Here is a 15,489-nt window from a genome sequence, read left to right on the forward strand (position 1 = left end):
GTGGGATGTAACTTGCCCAGCTTCCCTCAATATTGTGGACCAGTGTTCTTTGAATATGGTTGAAACAGAACATGGTTCAAATTCTGCATTGGTTGAGGTTAAATCTCTCCTTACCCGGATAAATAAATTAGAACTCTTCCCCCCCCACACACACATTTTTTTCCCCAAGGGAAAAAAGAAGAAACAATTTAGCACAGCATCCACAATGGCTTCCATCTGCAAAGTATGTTTTATCTATGCATATAGAATGTTTTTGTTGTGTGTTTCTCTGGGTATTACAGTCATACCTCGTGTTGCATTTGCTTCAGGTTGAGCATTTTCAGGTTGCGTCCCGTGGTGACCCGGAAGTATTGGAAAGGGTTACTTCCGGGTTTTGGCACTCACACATGTGCAGACACACAAAATGATATCATGTGCATGCGCAGAGGCAGCGAATCGCGAACCGCGCACGTGGGTTGCGTTCTGCTTATGTTGTGAACGGGACTCCGGAACGGATCCCGTTCACAACCAGAGGTACCACTGTATAGAAATTACATTTGGCGCCACTTTCAAATCAAAGTCCAACTTTGACAAGCCTTTATCTCCTGGCCATGCTAGGCACATCACAAGGGGGTTGTGAGATTGTCCGCACGTTATTAAATTGCCTTTATTTGGGGCATCTTCTGTTACTGCACGAAGCGTGTTTTGCTGCCACCTGTGCACATATATGCGCATATCTCCCTAGCAAAGCTATATTTAGACTATCTTCTTTATGGTGTGCTTTTTTCTTTGTCTTCCAGTGGAGGCCTGAGGTCTTAAGCATTCAGAATTCCCCCCTCTTTGTCCAAACAAGTGCCAAGAGATCTTGGCTGTCCTCATTTTCAACTTCACTCCGATTATACTATGACCCTAAAAAGGCTGCAAATTCAGGGATGAAAAAGAGTGGGATGGAAAAGGTAGGCATACGCAGAAGGGGTTTTTCCTTCTGGTGGTGCCTGGACAGTCAATACCGTGGAACGGGAAAAGTGACCCAAGCAAAAGCACAGATCCCTTCTCCCCAGAGATGCATTCACACACACTTCACTTGGCAGTACCTCAGGAGATTCTTTCCTCTCAAAATGTTCCAAGAGCTTTCTCCTGCAATTCCATATTTCAGGGGCGGTTATACTTCAGTGGTGGCCAACTCCCAGTTTGGGAGCTTGATCTGGCCCCGAGACAATTTTTTTCTGGCCCTTCAGAACCCTCTACTGTTTTTGGCGATGCCACATATATTTAAATAGTGAGTGAGGCTCAGCGCCCTGATGGGGTGTCCTGGGAGGGGGGAGTTTGAATGCCCATGCAGTTACCACCTCCACCTAAGCTGGTCTCCACTGCTCTCATGGGGGGGGGGTTGTGTCTCTGTGCATGTCTGCCTGTGTGTGTGCACACGTAGGCGTTCACACATGTGAGGGTGTGCAGTGCCCACTGGAAGGGAGATGCCAGTGTGGTCCTCAAGCCAGAAAATTCCACCACCCCCCTCCCACTTTACATGGGGACCCTTTGTCTGTCCTGATGTTGGACGAAAATGCCCCTTAGAATCATGGAATCATAGAGCTGCAGAGTTGGAAGGGGTTCCAAGGGTCATCTAGTCCAACCCCCTGCAATGCAGGAATCTCAACTAAAGCATCCAGGACAGATGGCGATCCAACCTCTGCTGAAAAACCTTCAAGGAAGGAAAGTCCACCACCTTCCGAGGGAGCCTGTTCCACTGCTGAACAGCTCTTACTGTCAGAAAGTTCTTCCTGATGTTTAGTTCAAATCTCCTTTTTTGTGACTTGAAGCCATTGGTTTGCGTCCTCCCCTCCAGAGCAGGTGAAAGCAAGCATGCTCCCTCTTCCATGTGACAGCCCTTGAGATATTTGAAGACGGCTCTCATATCTCCCCCAGTCCCCTCTTTTTCAGATTAAAAATACCCAGCTCCTTCAACCACTCCCCATAAGGCTTGGTTTCCAGACTCTTGATCATCTTGGTTGCTCTCCACTAGACACATTCCAGTTTTGAGAATCCAAGTAATACCCACCCACCCTCTCTTGGTTGCAGAATACCTGGCTATTTCACAGTTTATTAGGAACTGCATAACCTAAAGAGCAACTAGTGAGTTTTTAAGGAATCAGCAGGCTGTCACAATGGCATAAAATTATAAAAAGCTCAACCGAAGTCCTTGAGTGCAACTGATTTTTATGTCAGTCTCCACCTGAATGAAATGAAAAATTCTTCTCAGTGGACATGTAGCAGACTGATTCCTTTGAGGCGGTGTTATTTTTACCCTCTACTGTCTTTTTGTGAGCTTGGTTTTGGATCCACAGGTGCCAGGAATGAAGATACCAGTTCAAACAGCACAGCTATCCAGGCCAGACCAACGATGATCCAAATGGCTGAGATCAGCCGGTAGCCCGGAAAATAGTCTCTGTCCTGCTTCTTCCCTGGAGACACAGAGAAAAGCAACAATAATGTGTGAGGAGGTGATTTAAAGGACCCACCAACTCAGTTTATCCAGACCTCATTAGGTCATGTTCACACCATACATTTAAAAGACATTTCTACCACTGAATTGGGGTAAGATGAACACAGGAAACTGCCAATGTCCTTATTATTGCCTATTCATGATGGTTTGGGCACATGATGCTGTTTGAGCCTATAAAAGCTTTGGTGTGGTTGCGCTACCACATTCCCAATCAGTGCACATCCTGTAAATTCCTGCATATATATATATATATATATATATATATATATATATATATATATGTAAAGCGACCCCTGACCATTAGGTCCAGTCGTGACCGACTCTGGGGTTGCGGCGCTCATGTGGCCAACATGACTAAGCCACTTCTGGTGAACCAGAGCAGCACACGGAAATGCTGTTTACCTTCCCGCCGGAGCGGTACCTATTTATCTACTTGCACTTTGACGTGCTTTCGAACTGCTAGGTTGGCAGGAGCGGGGCCTGAGCAACGGGAGCTCACCCCGTCACAGGGATTTGAACCGCCGACCTTCTGATCGGCAAGTCCTAGATTCTGTGGTTTAACCCACAGCGCCACCTGCGTCCCATATATATATAATAATAATAATAATAATAATAATAATAATAATAATAATATAATGTTGTTGTTTTATTTGTATCCCACCTCCACTCAGGGAGGCTTCCAGCATATATAAAAACATTATAAAACATAAAGTGTTAAGAATCTCCCTATACAGGGGTGCCTTAAGATGTCTTCTAAAGGTTGTGTAGTTCTTTATCTCCTTGACATCTTCCTGGTTCCCTGTAACCTCACTTCTTGCAGTGAGGGACCCACCAGAAGGCCCGCGGAGATGGACCTCAGTGTCCGGGCTGAACAATGGGGGTGGAGTTGCAGTTCCAACCAAGAGAAAGGTGCAAAATCACTGTCCAGTAAAATATATTGAGCATTTTCCTTTCATGTTTGATGCATCCAGCCCAACCCCCTGCAATGCAGGAATCTCAGCTAAAGCATCCATGACAGATGGCTATCCAGGAAAAGAGAGTCCACCACCTCTCAAGGGAGTCTATTGCACGGCCGAACCAGTCTTACTGTCAGAAATTTTTAATGAATGTTCAGTCAGAATCTCGTTTCTTGTAACCTGAAGCCATTGGTTTGAGTCCTACCTTCAAGAGCAGGAGATAAGAAGCATGCTCCCTCTTCCATGTGACGGCCCTTAATATATTTGAAGATGGCTATCATATCTCCTCTCAGTCTCTTCTTTTCCAGGCTAAACATAGCCAGCTCCTTCAACCATTCCTCATAAGGCTTGGTTTCCAGACTCTTGATCATCTTGGCTGCCCTTCTCTGCACATGTTCCAATTTGTCAACAGCCCAGAACTGGACCCAGTATTCCAGATTGTCAGATTGTTCTGACCAAGCAGAATAGAGTGGTACTATTCCTTCTCTTGATCTGGACACTGTACTTCTGTTGATGCAGCCTAGAATACCGTTAGCTTTTTTTTCTACTGCATCACACGGTTGACTCATGTTAAGCTTGTGGTCCACCAAGACCCCTAGATCCTTTTCACATGTACTGTTAGTAAGCCAGGTGTCCCCCATCCTGTATTTGTGCAGCTGCTTCTTCCTGACTAAGTGCAGAACCTTACATTTATCCCTATTGAAATGCATTTTGTTAGCTTGTGCCCAGTTCTCCAATCTGTTAAGGTCATTTTGAATTGTGATTCTGTCTTCTGTGGCATTAGCTACTCCTCCGAGTTCAGTGTCATCTGTACATTTGAGAAGCATCCTCTCAGTTCATTCAACCAAGCATTTTATAAAGATGTTGAACAACAACAGGTCCAGAACAGAACCCGGTGGCACCCTACTTGTCACTTTTTTCCAGGATGTCAAGGAACCATTAATTACTCTTTGGGATAGCTCCTGTAAATCTGGAGCTGTTCCTGGGAAATAGGGATACTTGGAGGGTCTGTACTTGAGAAACTTAAAATATGGTTTGGGTTCCAGATTATAATCATTGCAAGTCATCTTTTGTATGAAACCCGAACTGAGCTTTCATATTCTTCAGTCGAGCAGATTGGTTCCCACTAGTACCTTGAGGCCACAGATGACCTAGCTTTATCTCTAAAACCAGTTGAGCTCACAATATGAAAGTATTTCGAAAGCCTTACCAATTAGATAGTCTCCGAAACCAATGGTGCTGAGTGTAATAAATGTAAAATAGATAGCTTCATAATAACTCCAATCCTCCACCCGTTGAAAGAGGAATGATGGCAAAATAAGAAACACTATAATTCCCATAGCCACGAACAAGATAAAATATCTTGCTGAATTCTAAAAGATAAGGAAAAAAAGGAAAATAAATAAGGTAGGTTTGATGCAACAGAGCTCAGTTTTCTTGGCTTCCAGCCATGCACAGGGATTTTAGGCTGCATTAACAGATAAATAACAATAATTCCATCCTAGTTAGACTTCATCTGGAGCACAATACCCAGTTCTACATTCACATGCAAGTGCTTGGTTCACATCTATTCACTGGGAACCTACATCCTTTTCTTTTGGATTGCTGTGTAGGTAAGCTACAGTCTAAGAACCTCCTTTTAAATTTCTCCAAGACAGGCTCCAGGAGAGGAGATGGTGGCTGCTTTGGCCACAAACTAAGGCATGGTTTGGCTTAGCATTTTGTCCAAACCCAGGCTCATTTTTTGTGCCTGCAGACAAACCACAAGCTGTAAACAAAACAGAAACCTTTGTTTTAGAAAGAGGCAAGTATCTAAAAGCCTTGGTCTGTCATAATCCCGTGTTAACATGGCCAATTTGATTTTCTAAACCTTGAAAAAAATGGTGATGATGCAATTTTTGTTCACTTGTACGTTGTTGCATACACCCTTGCACCCATGAGCATTTTGGAGAGTTAAGAACAATAAATTCCAATTTGAGAAGATATATTTTGCAAATTTATCCCAGAGCCATTTTCACTAAATGCAAACAGCTGTGTTCCAAAAACCTGTGCTTCTTGAAACAAATAATTTGGGAAGTTTCTCTCATTCCTATTTGAAGGCAGAGCTCGAGTTTATCTTCCTCATTTACCATATTTTGCGCCCCATAGGACGCTCCGGCCCATAGGACGCACCTAGTTTTTTTGGGGGGGGAATAAAGAAAAAAAATTTTATTTCCCCCCCCCCCAGGTGCGGGGCTGGAAGAACCAGGTCGGGGAACAGCGGGAAGGCGCGCTCTGCCTCCCCGCTGTCCCCCGAGCTTGTGGGGCTGGCGATGGGGAGAAGTGCGCTGATCCTGGGACTGCAGGCAGCTCTGCGCCGCCATCCGGAGCGGGGCAGGACTTAGCGCCCCACTCCCGATGGCCGCGCAGAGCTGCGCTGATCCCGGGACTGCAAGCAGCTCTGCGCTGCCATCCGGAGCGGGGCGGGACTTCGCGCCCCGCTCCCGATGGCCGCGCAGAGCTGCGATGATCCCAGGACTGTAGGCAGCTCTGCGCGGCCATCGGGAGAGGGGCGGGGCTTCGCCCCCGGCTCCTGGTGGCCGCTCAGAGCTGCGCTGATCCCAGGACAGCAGGCAGCTCTGCGCCGCCATCCGGAGTGGGGCGGGACTTCGCGCCCCGCTCCCAATGGCCGCGCAGAGCTGCGCTGATCCCGGGACTGCAGGCAGCTCTGTGCAACCCTCGGAGCCGGTCTCCCGAGGGTTGCGCAGAGCTTCCTGAAGCCTGGAGAGCGAGAGGGGTCGGTGCGCACCAACCCCTCTCGCTCTCCAGGCTTCAGCGAAAACCTGCATTCGCCCCATAGGACGCACACACATTTCCCCTTCATTTTTGGAGGGGAAAAAGTGTGTCCTATAGGGCGAAAAATACGGTAATTAGAAGGCATAATGCACATGTCTAATTTTTTCTTGTCTTCCTACTATTATAGAAGCAGCTAATTATATATGTATATGTATATGAAATATAATAGATATAAGAAGAGCCCTGCTGGAACAGGCAAGGGCCCTTCTAGTTGAGGATTCTGTTCTCATCAAAGCTGACCAGATGCCCACAGGAAACCTGCATACAGGACCCGAGTGCAGCAGCAGTCTACGTTGGCCTCAGTCTTGTGACTGCTAGATTAGAAACCATCTCTAGATAAAGTAACTGAATTACCTTGTTTTCTTTCCCATGCACTTTCTCTGCACAGCTTTCGAAGACTCCTGAGACTAAAAAGCCAATATAGTTCAAGCAGAGGAGGCAGAAGGGGATTCCAAAGAGAGCAAAAATGACACAAAAGATCTGACCTTCTTTTGTTTGGGGACAGAGGTTTCCATAGCCTGTTGAAAGATTAAGAAAGGGTTGCAAAGGACGTCAGCAACTATCGATTTGCCAATTACCTTCAGATTTTTCAGTTCTTCAAAATTTGTGATAGTTACTGGATTAAAAATGAATTACAATATACTTATTTCTTTTGGGATAAATTTAGAAATGTATTTGATGATATGTCTTTGGTGATGAAATTGGGCATGCAAGGAGCGTCTTAGATAGAGGAACCACCATTGTGCCCAGATACCCCATAATAGCCCTGAAGGTAAGTCTTCAGGGCATCTGCAGTGAGGAGAGAAAAGAGTTCCTCCATTCGTCACCATCAGTTGGCTAGAATCAGTTGCAATTCCCAAGTCCCTAAATTTTTTCAAGAATGCTCTAAGAATATGATTTCTTTCAATTGCTTGCGGACTTGCGGAGCGAGCAAATCAGACAAAAAGGGTGTGTGGTTTCTTGTACATTGTGTAGCTTACTTGAAAGAAGTTGCAATCCTATGCAAATTTATTGGGGAGCAAGTCCCACTGAATGCATAGGGTTGTGCTGAGGGAGACGGATTTGCATTAGGTTGACCCCAGAAGGGTGGGGAATAAATAACTAATGAGGGAATGGTCTTGTTGGGCATACAATAAATGAACTATTTATTTGGCCAGAAAGGGCAAGGCGAAGATGAGATGTGAAGGATGATGAAGGAGCAAAAGCGAGAGCAGTTGAATGCCCTGCATATTATATTTGGGGAGAAGCCAGAACCAAATGACAGTACCTATTGTGGCTAACATAGTGCCCACGAAGAAGAAAGAATTAGCGAAATCCCAGCTGCTGCTCTGTTTTTCATGAGGATTGGTTCCTACTGGATCTATTCCCATGTGAACAGCTCTTACCAGTCTCTGCAATTGAAGGCAAGACTCAGTTTGAATATTCCAACAATAAGAATAGCCCCTCCTCTGATTATCACCAGATACTGCTAACCAAATTGCTATGCATTCAGAAGGGAAGTTCTTGTGGATCAGTTTAGCACGTTCTTCCCCCGGTGGCTAGCCCAATGCTCATGGGAAGCCCACAAACAGGACCTGAGCACAACAGCCCTCCCCTCACTTGTCACCCCCAGTAACTGGTAGGCATAGGGCTTTTGCATACTTAACGTTTTCTCTACTCTTTCCAGGCAAAAGCCCACACTCCAAGGGGTGCTTGTTGTGGTTTGCACCAAGCTTTCCCAGTGAAAACTGTGATCTATGTTTGAGTTGTTGAGAGTGATGCAGTGGTTTCACCCTCAAAGCTTAGTGATAAAGTAGACTCCTTACACAAGACTTGAAAACAAGTCTTGACTGGTCAGGATGGCAACTTGGGCTTTTTTTCAGCAGGAACTCTCTGGAACTCAGTTCTGGCACCTCTCAAGTAGGCGCCTTTGCCATTATAGGAGAAGGAGGGAGGTGTTCATGGTGAGTTCCGGGAACTTCCGATACCTCTTTTCCTACAAAAAAATAGCCTGATGACAACTGTATAACAAACTGTATTGTTTATATATCAAGTTCAATACTAAGTATTGCTCCGCTGCTTGAGGAGAGTTGCCAGCATGCCGAAGCCTGTGCGCGCTGAGATCAGCGCGTCCAGGCTTCGCGGACCTCTCCGCAAGCAGCGGGAGCGCTCCCGCTGCTTGGGGAGAGTTGCCGGCATCCCGAAGCCTGCGCGCGTTGAGATCAGCGCGTCCAGGCTTCGCTGACCTCTCCGCAAGCAGCGGGAGCCAGCGCTGGGCTCCCACGGCTTGCAGAGAGCTGCCTGTTTGTGGGCTGGGGTCGGGGGAAGCTTGGGCCGCCCCACCTCGTGCCGGGGGGGGGGAATATATTTTTCCCCTTTATTTCCCCCCCAAAAAAACTAGGTGCGCCTTATGGGACGGTGCGTCTTATAGGGCGAAAAATACGGTAAATTTGGGTTTTCTGTGGCAATGATTCAGCTTTTCTGTGACCTTGATTGGAATCACCTCTTTTGCAGCTACTACGTGACGTATGTTCTCCTTTCCCTAAATTATTCTTTGCAAAATACAGTACAATACAACCACAAATATTATTATTATTATTATTATTATTATTATTATTAGTGGTAGTAATAGTAGTAGTAGTAGTACCCTGCCCATCCCGGTTTAAAAACTGGGCTCAGGGCAGCTAAAAACAATATAAAACCTTGATTAAAATGTGACTTATTAAGAGCATAAAACAGCGTAGAATGCAACATAAAATGCAGCATCAATAAAATTCAAAAATCCAGGGGTCATTTTTGGAAAAAGAAAAAAAAACCCAGTCAGTAGACATTGATTGATCACCAGGGCTAACTGGCCAAGTTGGTCCTACTAGGGCCAGCAAGGAGACCAAGGAAGAATTTAAATGTGGGGGTCCCACAAAGGGTTTCTTCACAGAAGAATAAAGGGAAAAGAGAATAGAGGATCAGGCTAATTCAGATTGAAGGCCAAGTGGAATAACTCTGTTTTACAGGCCCTGCAGAAGGAGATTAAGTCCTGCAGGGCCCTAGTCTCAAGGGACAGAGCATTCCAGCATGTCGGAGCCCTCACTGAAAAAGCCCTGGCCCTGGTGGAGGATAGTGTGGCTTTCTTAGGACCCGGGACCTTTAAGCTATTATTATTCATGGACCTTAGGGTCCTCTGTGGGTAAGTACGAGGGTCCAAGGCTGCATAGGGCTTTAAAGGTAAAAAAAAGCACCTTAAATCTGATCCTATACTCCAACAGGAGCCAGTGCAGCTGGTAGAGCACTGAGTGAATATACTCCCATGGCAAGGACCCCATGAGGAGCCTCGCTGCAGCATTCTGCACCCACTGGAGTTTCTGGGACAGTTTCAAGTACATCCCCGCATAGAGTTACAGTAGTCAAGCATGCAGGTGACTGTCGCATGGATCACTGTGGCCAGGTTGGAGCGGGAAAGGTAAGGGACCAACCGCTTCATAAGGTACAAATACTAACAAAAACCTACTCCTTATAACTGAATCAGAGCAAAACGTCAATTTGGGTTTACAATGGATTGCCTTTAACAAGCTGGTTTTCACAAGGAAAGCCCCAGAGCTACGAAATAGTCTCAGACACGGAGCTTTAAATCATGGCCATGCCTGGAAAGAGTGGAGGAAAGCTCAGTGTGGAGAAGCCCATGCTGCCTCCAACAGTGTTGGCAGAACACAGCCATAATGTCTAGTAGTCATTCCTTGTCTTATCCTCCAACAATCTGCCTAATCCTCCATGGGGATAAATTTTCACATGCAGAAGGAAGGGTGAGTCCTTATGGCTCTATGCTGGCCACTGATTCTGTCCCCACCTCAATTCTCACCTCCTAAACTGTATTCACCCCATATATACTTTCTGACCTCTTAACCTCTGGTGTCATGCCACGGTCATCTCTTTCAGTCTTGCTAAAGTAATGCCTTACCTGTATGAATACCTCCACCTCTTCTGGGCTGAGAGCGGTGTAGTTCGTAAAAAATTCCTCTTTCATGTGAAAAATTGCTTCTTCTACTCTTTTGTGGTGATCGTTCTCCAGAAGCTCGAAGACGAAGGCACCCATCACCATGTATGTCATGTAGCCAGCCAGCAGTAGGACGCCCTGTGCCCTGCTCACAAACATGTTGTTCTGTGTGGGAATGAGATCCAAGAAAGAAGTAGACACAAGAACGACTATAGTTTAGTCAGCAAGTCCATATTTTTCTTGACCCAGACTCAAGCATACAGCCCCATAGCTGGGCACTCTTCATAGCTGGGCCCAAGCTAACCAAATGAATTTCAGTAGGGACAAATGTACGGTTCTGCACTTAGGCAGGAAGAACAAGATGACTTACTAGCAGTACATGTGAAAAGGATCCAGGGGTCTTGGTGGACCACAAGCTGAACATGAGTCAACAGTGTGATATTAATACCATGAGATTTATCTAAATTCGCCTCATTAAACATCAACAAAATATATCATGAGGTATCAGTGGATATCAACAAATGGCAGTCATTGAACCTGACTCTGTGGGGAAAAGTCAGTGCTCTTAAAATGAACATAATAGCTAGACTAGTTTATATCTTAAGAGGAATTCCAATTCATATACCAAGAAATGGTTGTATGGAATAGGTGGATGAAGAGGGGATTTTAACATTCATGCCGACATGACCTTACAAGGGGCCGCTCGGGACTTCGTGGAAAGCATGGCCTCCATGGGGCTGTCCCTGAATAAGTTTGGCCCAACTCATAGCCGTGGACATGCCTTAGACTTGGTGTTCACCTCTATGGATGTTGGTGATCTGACACTAACTAAAAGCGAAACAAAAGAAGTGCCATGGTCAGATCACTTCCTGGTGCAACTGGACTTCTCCGCAACCCTTCCCCTCTGCAGGGAGGTGGGACCGATTCGGATGGTCCGCCCCCACCACTTAATGGATCCAATTGGCTTCCAGAGAGTGGTAGGGGATGCTTTATCCCAAGTTGATGGCCTTTCAGCTGATTCCCTGGTGGCACGCTGGAATGTGGAGTTAACCAGGGCTATTGACTGTCTGGCTCCGAAGCGCCCTCTCCGATTGCATGGAGCCCGGACAGCCCCATGGTTTTCCCCGGAGCTGAGGGTGATGAAACAATCGTTGAGACGCCTAGAGCGCCAGTGGTGGAAAACTCATTCTGAATCAGACCAGACACGGGTTAGAGCTCAACGTCGAGCCTACCAAGTGGCAATGGCGACAGCGAAGAGGGCCTTCTTCGCCGCCTCCATTGCATCTGCAGAAAACAGCAGTAGGAGACTTTTTCAGGTGGTTCGCAATCTATCGGAACCACCTGTACCACCGGGGCCTGGTAGGGACCCCAAGATCTCCTGCAATGCTTTTGCAAAGTTTTTTGCAGATAAAATCGCTCAGATTCAGAAGGAGGTAGACTCCACCGTGGGAGCAGGGCCAGGGCAGGAGAGTGCTAGAGTTCTGTCTGGTCCTGTTACATGGGATCAATTCCAATCTGTTACCTCCGAGGATGTGGACAGGCTGCTTGGACAAGTGAAACCGACCACCTGTCTCCTTGATCCTTGCCCATCCTGGCTGATAAAAGCGAGCCGGGAAGGGCTGGGCGATGGGCTCTGCGGGGTGGTGAATGCTTCCCTCTGTGAGGGAGCCTTCCCAGACCCACTGAAAGAGGCGGTCATTAAACCGCTTCTTAAAAAAACATCTTTAGACCCAGCCAATTTGGCCAACTATCACCCAGTCTCAAATCTGCCATTCTTGGGTAAGGTGATTGAGCGGGTGGTTGCTGAGCAACTCCAAGCACGCCTGGAGGAAACGGACCATTTGGATCCCTTCCAATCGGGATTCAGGCCTCATCATGGGACTGAAACTGCCTTGGTCGCGCTGGTTGATGATCTCCGGCGGGCTAGGGACAAAGGTGAGAGCTGTTTCCTAGTTCTGCTGGATCTCTCAGCGGCCTTTGACACCATCGACTAACATCCTTCTGGACCATCTAGAGGGGCTGGGAGCTGGGGGCACTGTCATACAGTGGTTCCGCTCCTTCCTCCTGGGCCGTGTCCAGAAAGTGGTGGTGGGGGATGAGTGTTCAGACCCCTGGGCTCTCACTTGTGGGGTGCCTCAGGGTTCTGTCCTCTCCCCCATGCTTTTTAATATCTATATGAAGCCACTGGGAGAGATCATCAGGGGGTTTGGACTGGGTGTTCATCAGTATGCAGATGACACCCAGCTCTACCTCTCCTTTAAAGCAGAACCAGTGAAGGCGGTGAAGGTCCTGTGTGAGTGCCTGGAGGCAGTTGGAGGATGGATGGCGGCTAACAGATTGAGGTTGAATCCTGACAAGACAGAAGTACTGTTTTGGGGGGACAGGGAGCGGGTTGGTGTGGGGGATTCCCTGGTCTTGAATGGGGTAACTGTGCCCCTGAAGGACCAGGTGCGCAGCCTGGGAGTCATTTTGGACTCACAGCTGTCCATGGAGGCGCAGGTTAACTCTGTGTCCAGGGCAGCTGTCTACCAGCTCCACCTGGTACGCAGGCTAAGACCCTACCTGCCCGCGAACTGTCTCGCCAGAGTGGTGCATGCTCTAGTTATCTCACGCTTGGACTACTGCAACGCGCTCTACGTGGGGCTACCTTTGAAGGTGACCCGGAAACTGCAATTAATCCAGAATCCGGCAGCTAGACTGGTGACTGGGAGTGGCCGCCGGGACCACATAACACCGGTTCTGAGAGATCTGCATTGGCTCCCAGTACGTTTCCAAGCACGATTCAAAGTGTTGGTGCTGACCTTTAAAGCCCTAAACAGCCTCGGTCCTGTATACCTGAAGGAGCGTCTCCACCCCCATCGTTCAGCCCGGACACTGAGGTCCAGCGCCGAGGGCCTTCTGGCGGTTCCCTCATTGCGAGAAGTGAGGCTACAGGGAACCAGACAGAGGGCCTTCTCGGTAGTGGCGCCCGCCCTGTGGAACGCCCTCCCATCAGATGTCAAAGAGATAAATAATTACCTGACATTCAGAAGACATCTTAAGGCAGCCCTGTTCAGGGAAGTTTTTAATATGTAACGCTGTACTGTTTTTAACATTGATTGGGAGCCGCCCAGAGTGGCTGGGGAAACTCAGCCAGATGGGCGGGGTATAAATAATAAATTATTATTATTATTATTATTATTATTATTATTATTATTATTATTATTATTATTATTTGGGTATATTAATGTTAGACCAGCTGATAAATAAAGAGGCTGTATTTTATATATATTCTGTTTTAGGAGACAAATACAGATTACCTACAAATGCTCAATGGCAATATCTCCAGATTGATTAATTCTCATTGCAACAAAAAAGGGCCATCAACAAATATAATTCTTTGTTACTAGCAAACCATTTGATATACAGGTATTGAGGGAGGGATGGAATAAAGAATTAGGGACCTCAGTTTCGAGGTCACAGTGGGAAACTCTTTTTAAGTGCTTTAACAGGGGTTCTCTGGACCTTAAATTGAGGTTCATACAACAAAAAATAATATTTCAAATATACTGGACCCCATTACGTTTGTTTAAAAAAGGGCTATCTAAGGTATCTAACTGTTGGAGGTGCAATCAGTACAATGCTTCCCCAAAACCTATGTGTTTTTCATTGTCCTATAAAGAAAGATTTTAGGCAGATGGTAACAGAAACTATCAACAGAACTGTACGGAATAATCAACAGAACTGTACGGAATAATCTTACATTTACAGTGCAAAATATCCTTTTGAATTATATACCCAGCACATGGAACCTTACAAAAGGAAAATATGAGTGGAGTTTCCGTGCCCTTACCAATGGCAAAAAGACGGATACTGATGAATTGTAAAAATAAAAAATGAGGCTTCCTTCTACCTTGCATTGAAGACAAACTTGCATAATATGAACAACTTGTATATAAATGCAAACTCGCCATGGATAAATTCAAGGATATTTTGAATCCATTCTTACAAATACCATAATAGGTTAAAATTAAAAAATAGTCCAGTAGCACCTTAGAGACCAACTAAGCTTGTTCTAGGTATAAGCTTTTGTGTGCATGCACACTTCTTCAGATACACCAGATAGACATCTGAAGAATGTGTGTCACACATCTGAAGAATGTTTTGGACATGCAGTTTTAGGAACATTGCATGTCCAACACATTTTCCCTTTCCGGGTTTGGTTTGGGGTGTTTTTTAAGAAATACAGTTCATTGGGAAACATGGAGGGAGAAAACCAGGAGGCTTTGCCAAGGTGGAGCTAGTGTGTTTTCCCACATCCATAACCAGCCCAGGGGTCATTTGGAGGAGGGAATTGAAAAGAGGGGAGAGGTCTTTGCTTGGCTCCTCACTCACCCTGACAGAGTCATTCGAGTCCAATTCTTAAATTATCCACTTCATCAACTCCCAGTATTTGATGGGAGAGTCTCAGTGGCTTCCTTTTACTGGGTAGCTATTTGGGAGGAGCAGCTTAACCCCCTCCCCCATGGGCTCTATGAGGTCATGAGTACATTACCCTCTTTTACTTACCTTCTGTGAGGTCACCCCCTCTGTACCTGCTGGGCTGCTGATAGCCTCTCTAGGTCTGAGAGGCTGGTGGGAAGATCAGCCCACAGTATTTTAGAAATGTATAGGGAGCAAGTTCTGATGAGCAATGGGAATGCTCATCAGATTTGCAGATGGCACCAAACTGGGAGGGTAGCTAATGCCACAGCAAAAAGAATCAGAATTTAGGGTTGCCATTTGTCCTCTTTTTCCAGGACACGTCCTCTTTTTCATGGGCAGAGTCATCATAGCGATCCATAGTTAAAAGCAGAAGTCAACAAATGTGTCCTCTTTTTTGCAACCCAACATTGAGCCCCAGCTAACAAAATGAATTTCAACGGGGGCAAATGTCAGGTTCTGCACTTAGGAAGAAAGAACAAGATACACAAATATAGGATGGGGGGCACCTAGTTTATTGGCAGTACATGTGAAAAGGATCTAGGGGTTTTGGTGGACCACACACTGAACATGAGTCAATAGTGTGATGCAGCAGCAAAGCTAATGCTATTGTTTAACCCTCAGAATGAATAAATGCTAGGATTTTGATTGATTGGGATATGGATTAAAATACAAACAGCAGAGCTGTTCCAGACAGAGAATTCCTGGGCCTGCTTATGGAAATAAACCTCGCTGACCTACAGCTATCAAGAGTACAATAGGAGCCATTAACAATGCAAGGGAACTTC

The 15,489-nt window shown here is 46.2% G+C and overlaps 2 protein-coding genes across 2 annotated transcripts in view; both read right to left on the reverse strand.

Moving 5' to 3' along the window:
• LOC310714448 (potassium channel, subfamily K, member 16-like) overlaps nucleotides 1-171 on the reverse strand; it is a 29,129-nt gene extending 28,958 nt beyond the window's left edge. The window contains exon 1 of the mRNA XM_083519831.1: nucleotides 115-171. Coding sequence (XP_083375957.1) covers nucleotides 115-156 — 42 coding nt within the window. The 5' untranslated portion in view covers nucleotides 157-171. The remainder of the gene's footprint in view (nucleotides 1-114) is intronic.
• A 2,008-nt stretch (nucleotides 172-2,179) lies between these two features.
• On the reverse strand, nucleotides 2,180-14,744 carry LOC310714646 (potassium channel, subfamily K, member 16-like). The gene is made up of 6 exons (XM_083520176.1): nucleotides 14,615-14,744; nucleotides 10,205-10,405; nucleotides 7,541-7,664; nucleotides 6,628-6,791; nucleotides 4,649-4,811; nucleotides 2,180-2,441 (listed from the first exon to the last, which is right to left on the reverse strand). The coding sequence occupies exons 2-6, from the start codon at nucleotides 10,397-10,399 to the stop codon at nucleotides 2,281-2,283; spliced, it is 807 nt and encodes a 268-aa protein (XP_083376302.1). The 5' UTR covers nucleotides 10,400-10,405; nucleotides 14,615-14,744; the 3' UTR covers nucleotides 2,180-2,280.
• Nucleotides 14,745-15,489: the final 745 nt, after the last annotated feature.

This window comes from Podarcis liolepis, assembly GCF_965112155.1.
Source record: "Podarcis liolepis genome assembly, chromosome: 1".
Lineage (NCBI taxonomy): Eukaryota > Metazoa > Chordata > Lepidosauria > Squamata > Lacertidae > Podarcis > Podarcis liolepis.

Excerpts from the sequence above, each read along its gene's own strand:
- LOC310714646 (XM_083520176.1), bottom strand. The coding sequence starts at position 10,399 with ATGTTTGTGAGCAGGGCACAGGGCGTCCTACTGCTGGCTGGCTACATG. Across the intron at positions 7,665-10,204 it reads AGGTGGAGGTATTCATACAG|AGACTGGTAAGAGCTGTTCA; the intron begins GTAAGGCATTAC and ends CTTCAATTGCAG. Across the intron at positions 2,442-4,648 it reads TTTCGGAGACTATCTAATTG|GGAAGAAGCAGGACAGAGAC; the intron begins GTAAGGCTTTCG and ends CTGTGTCTCCAG.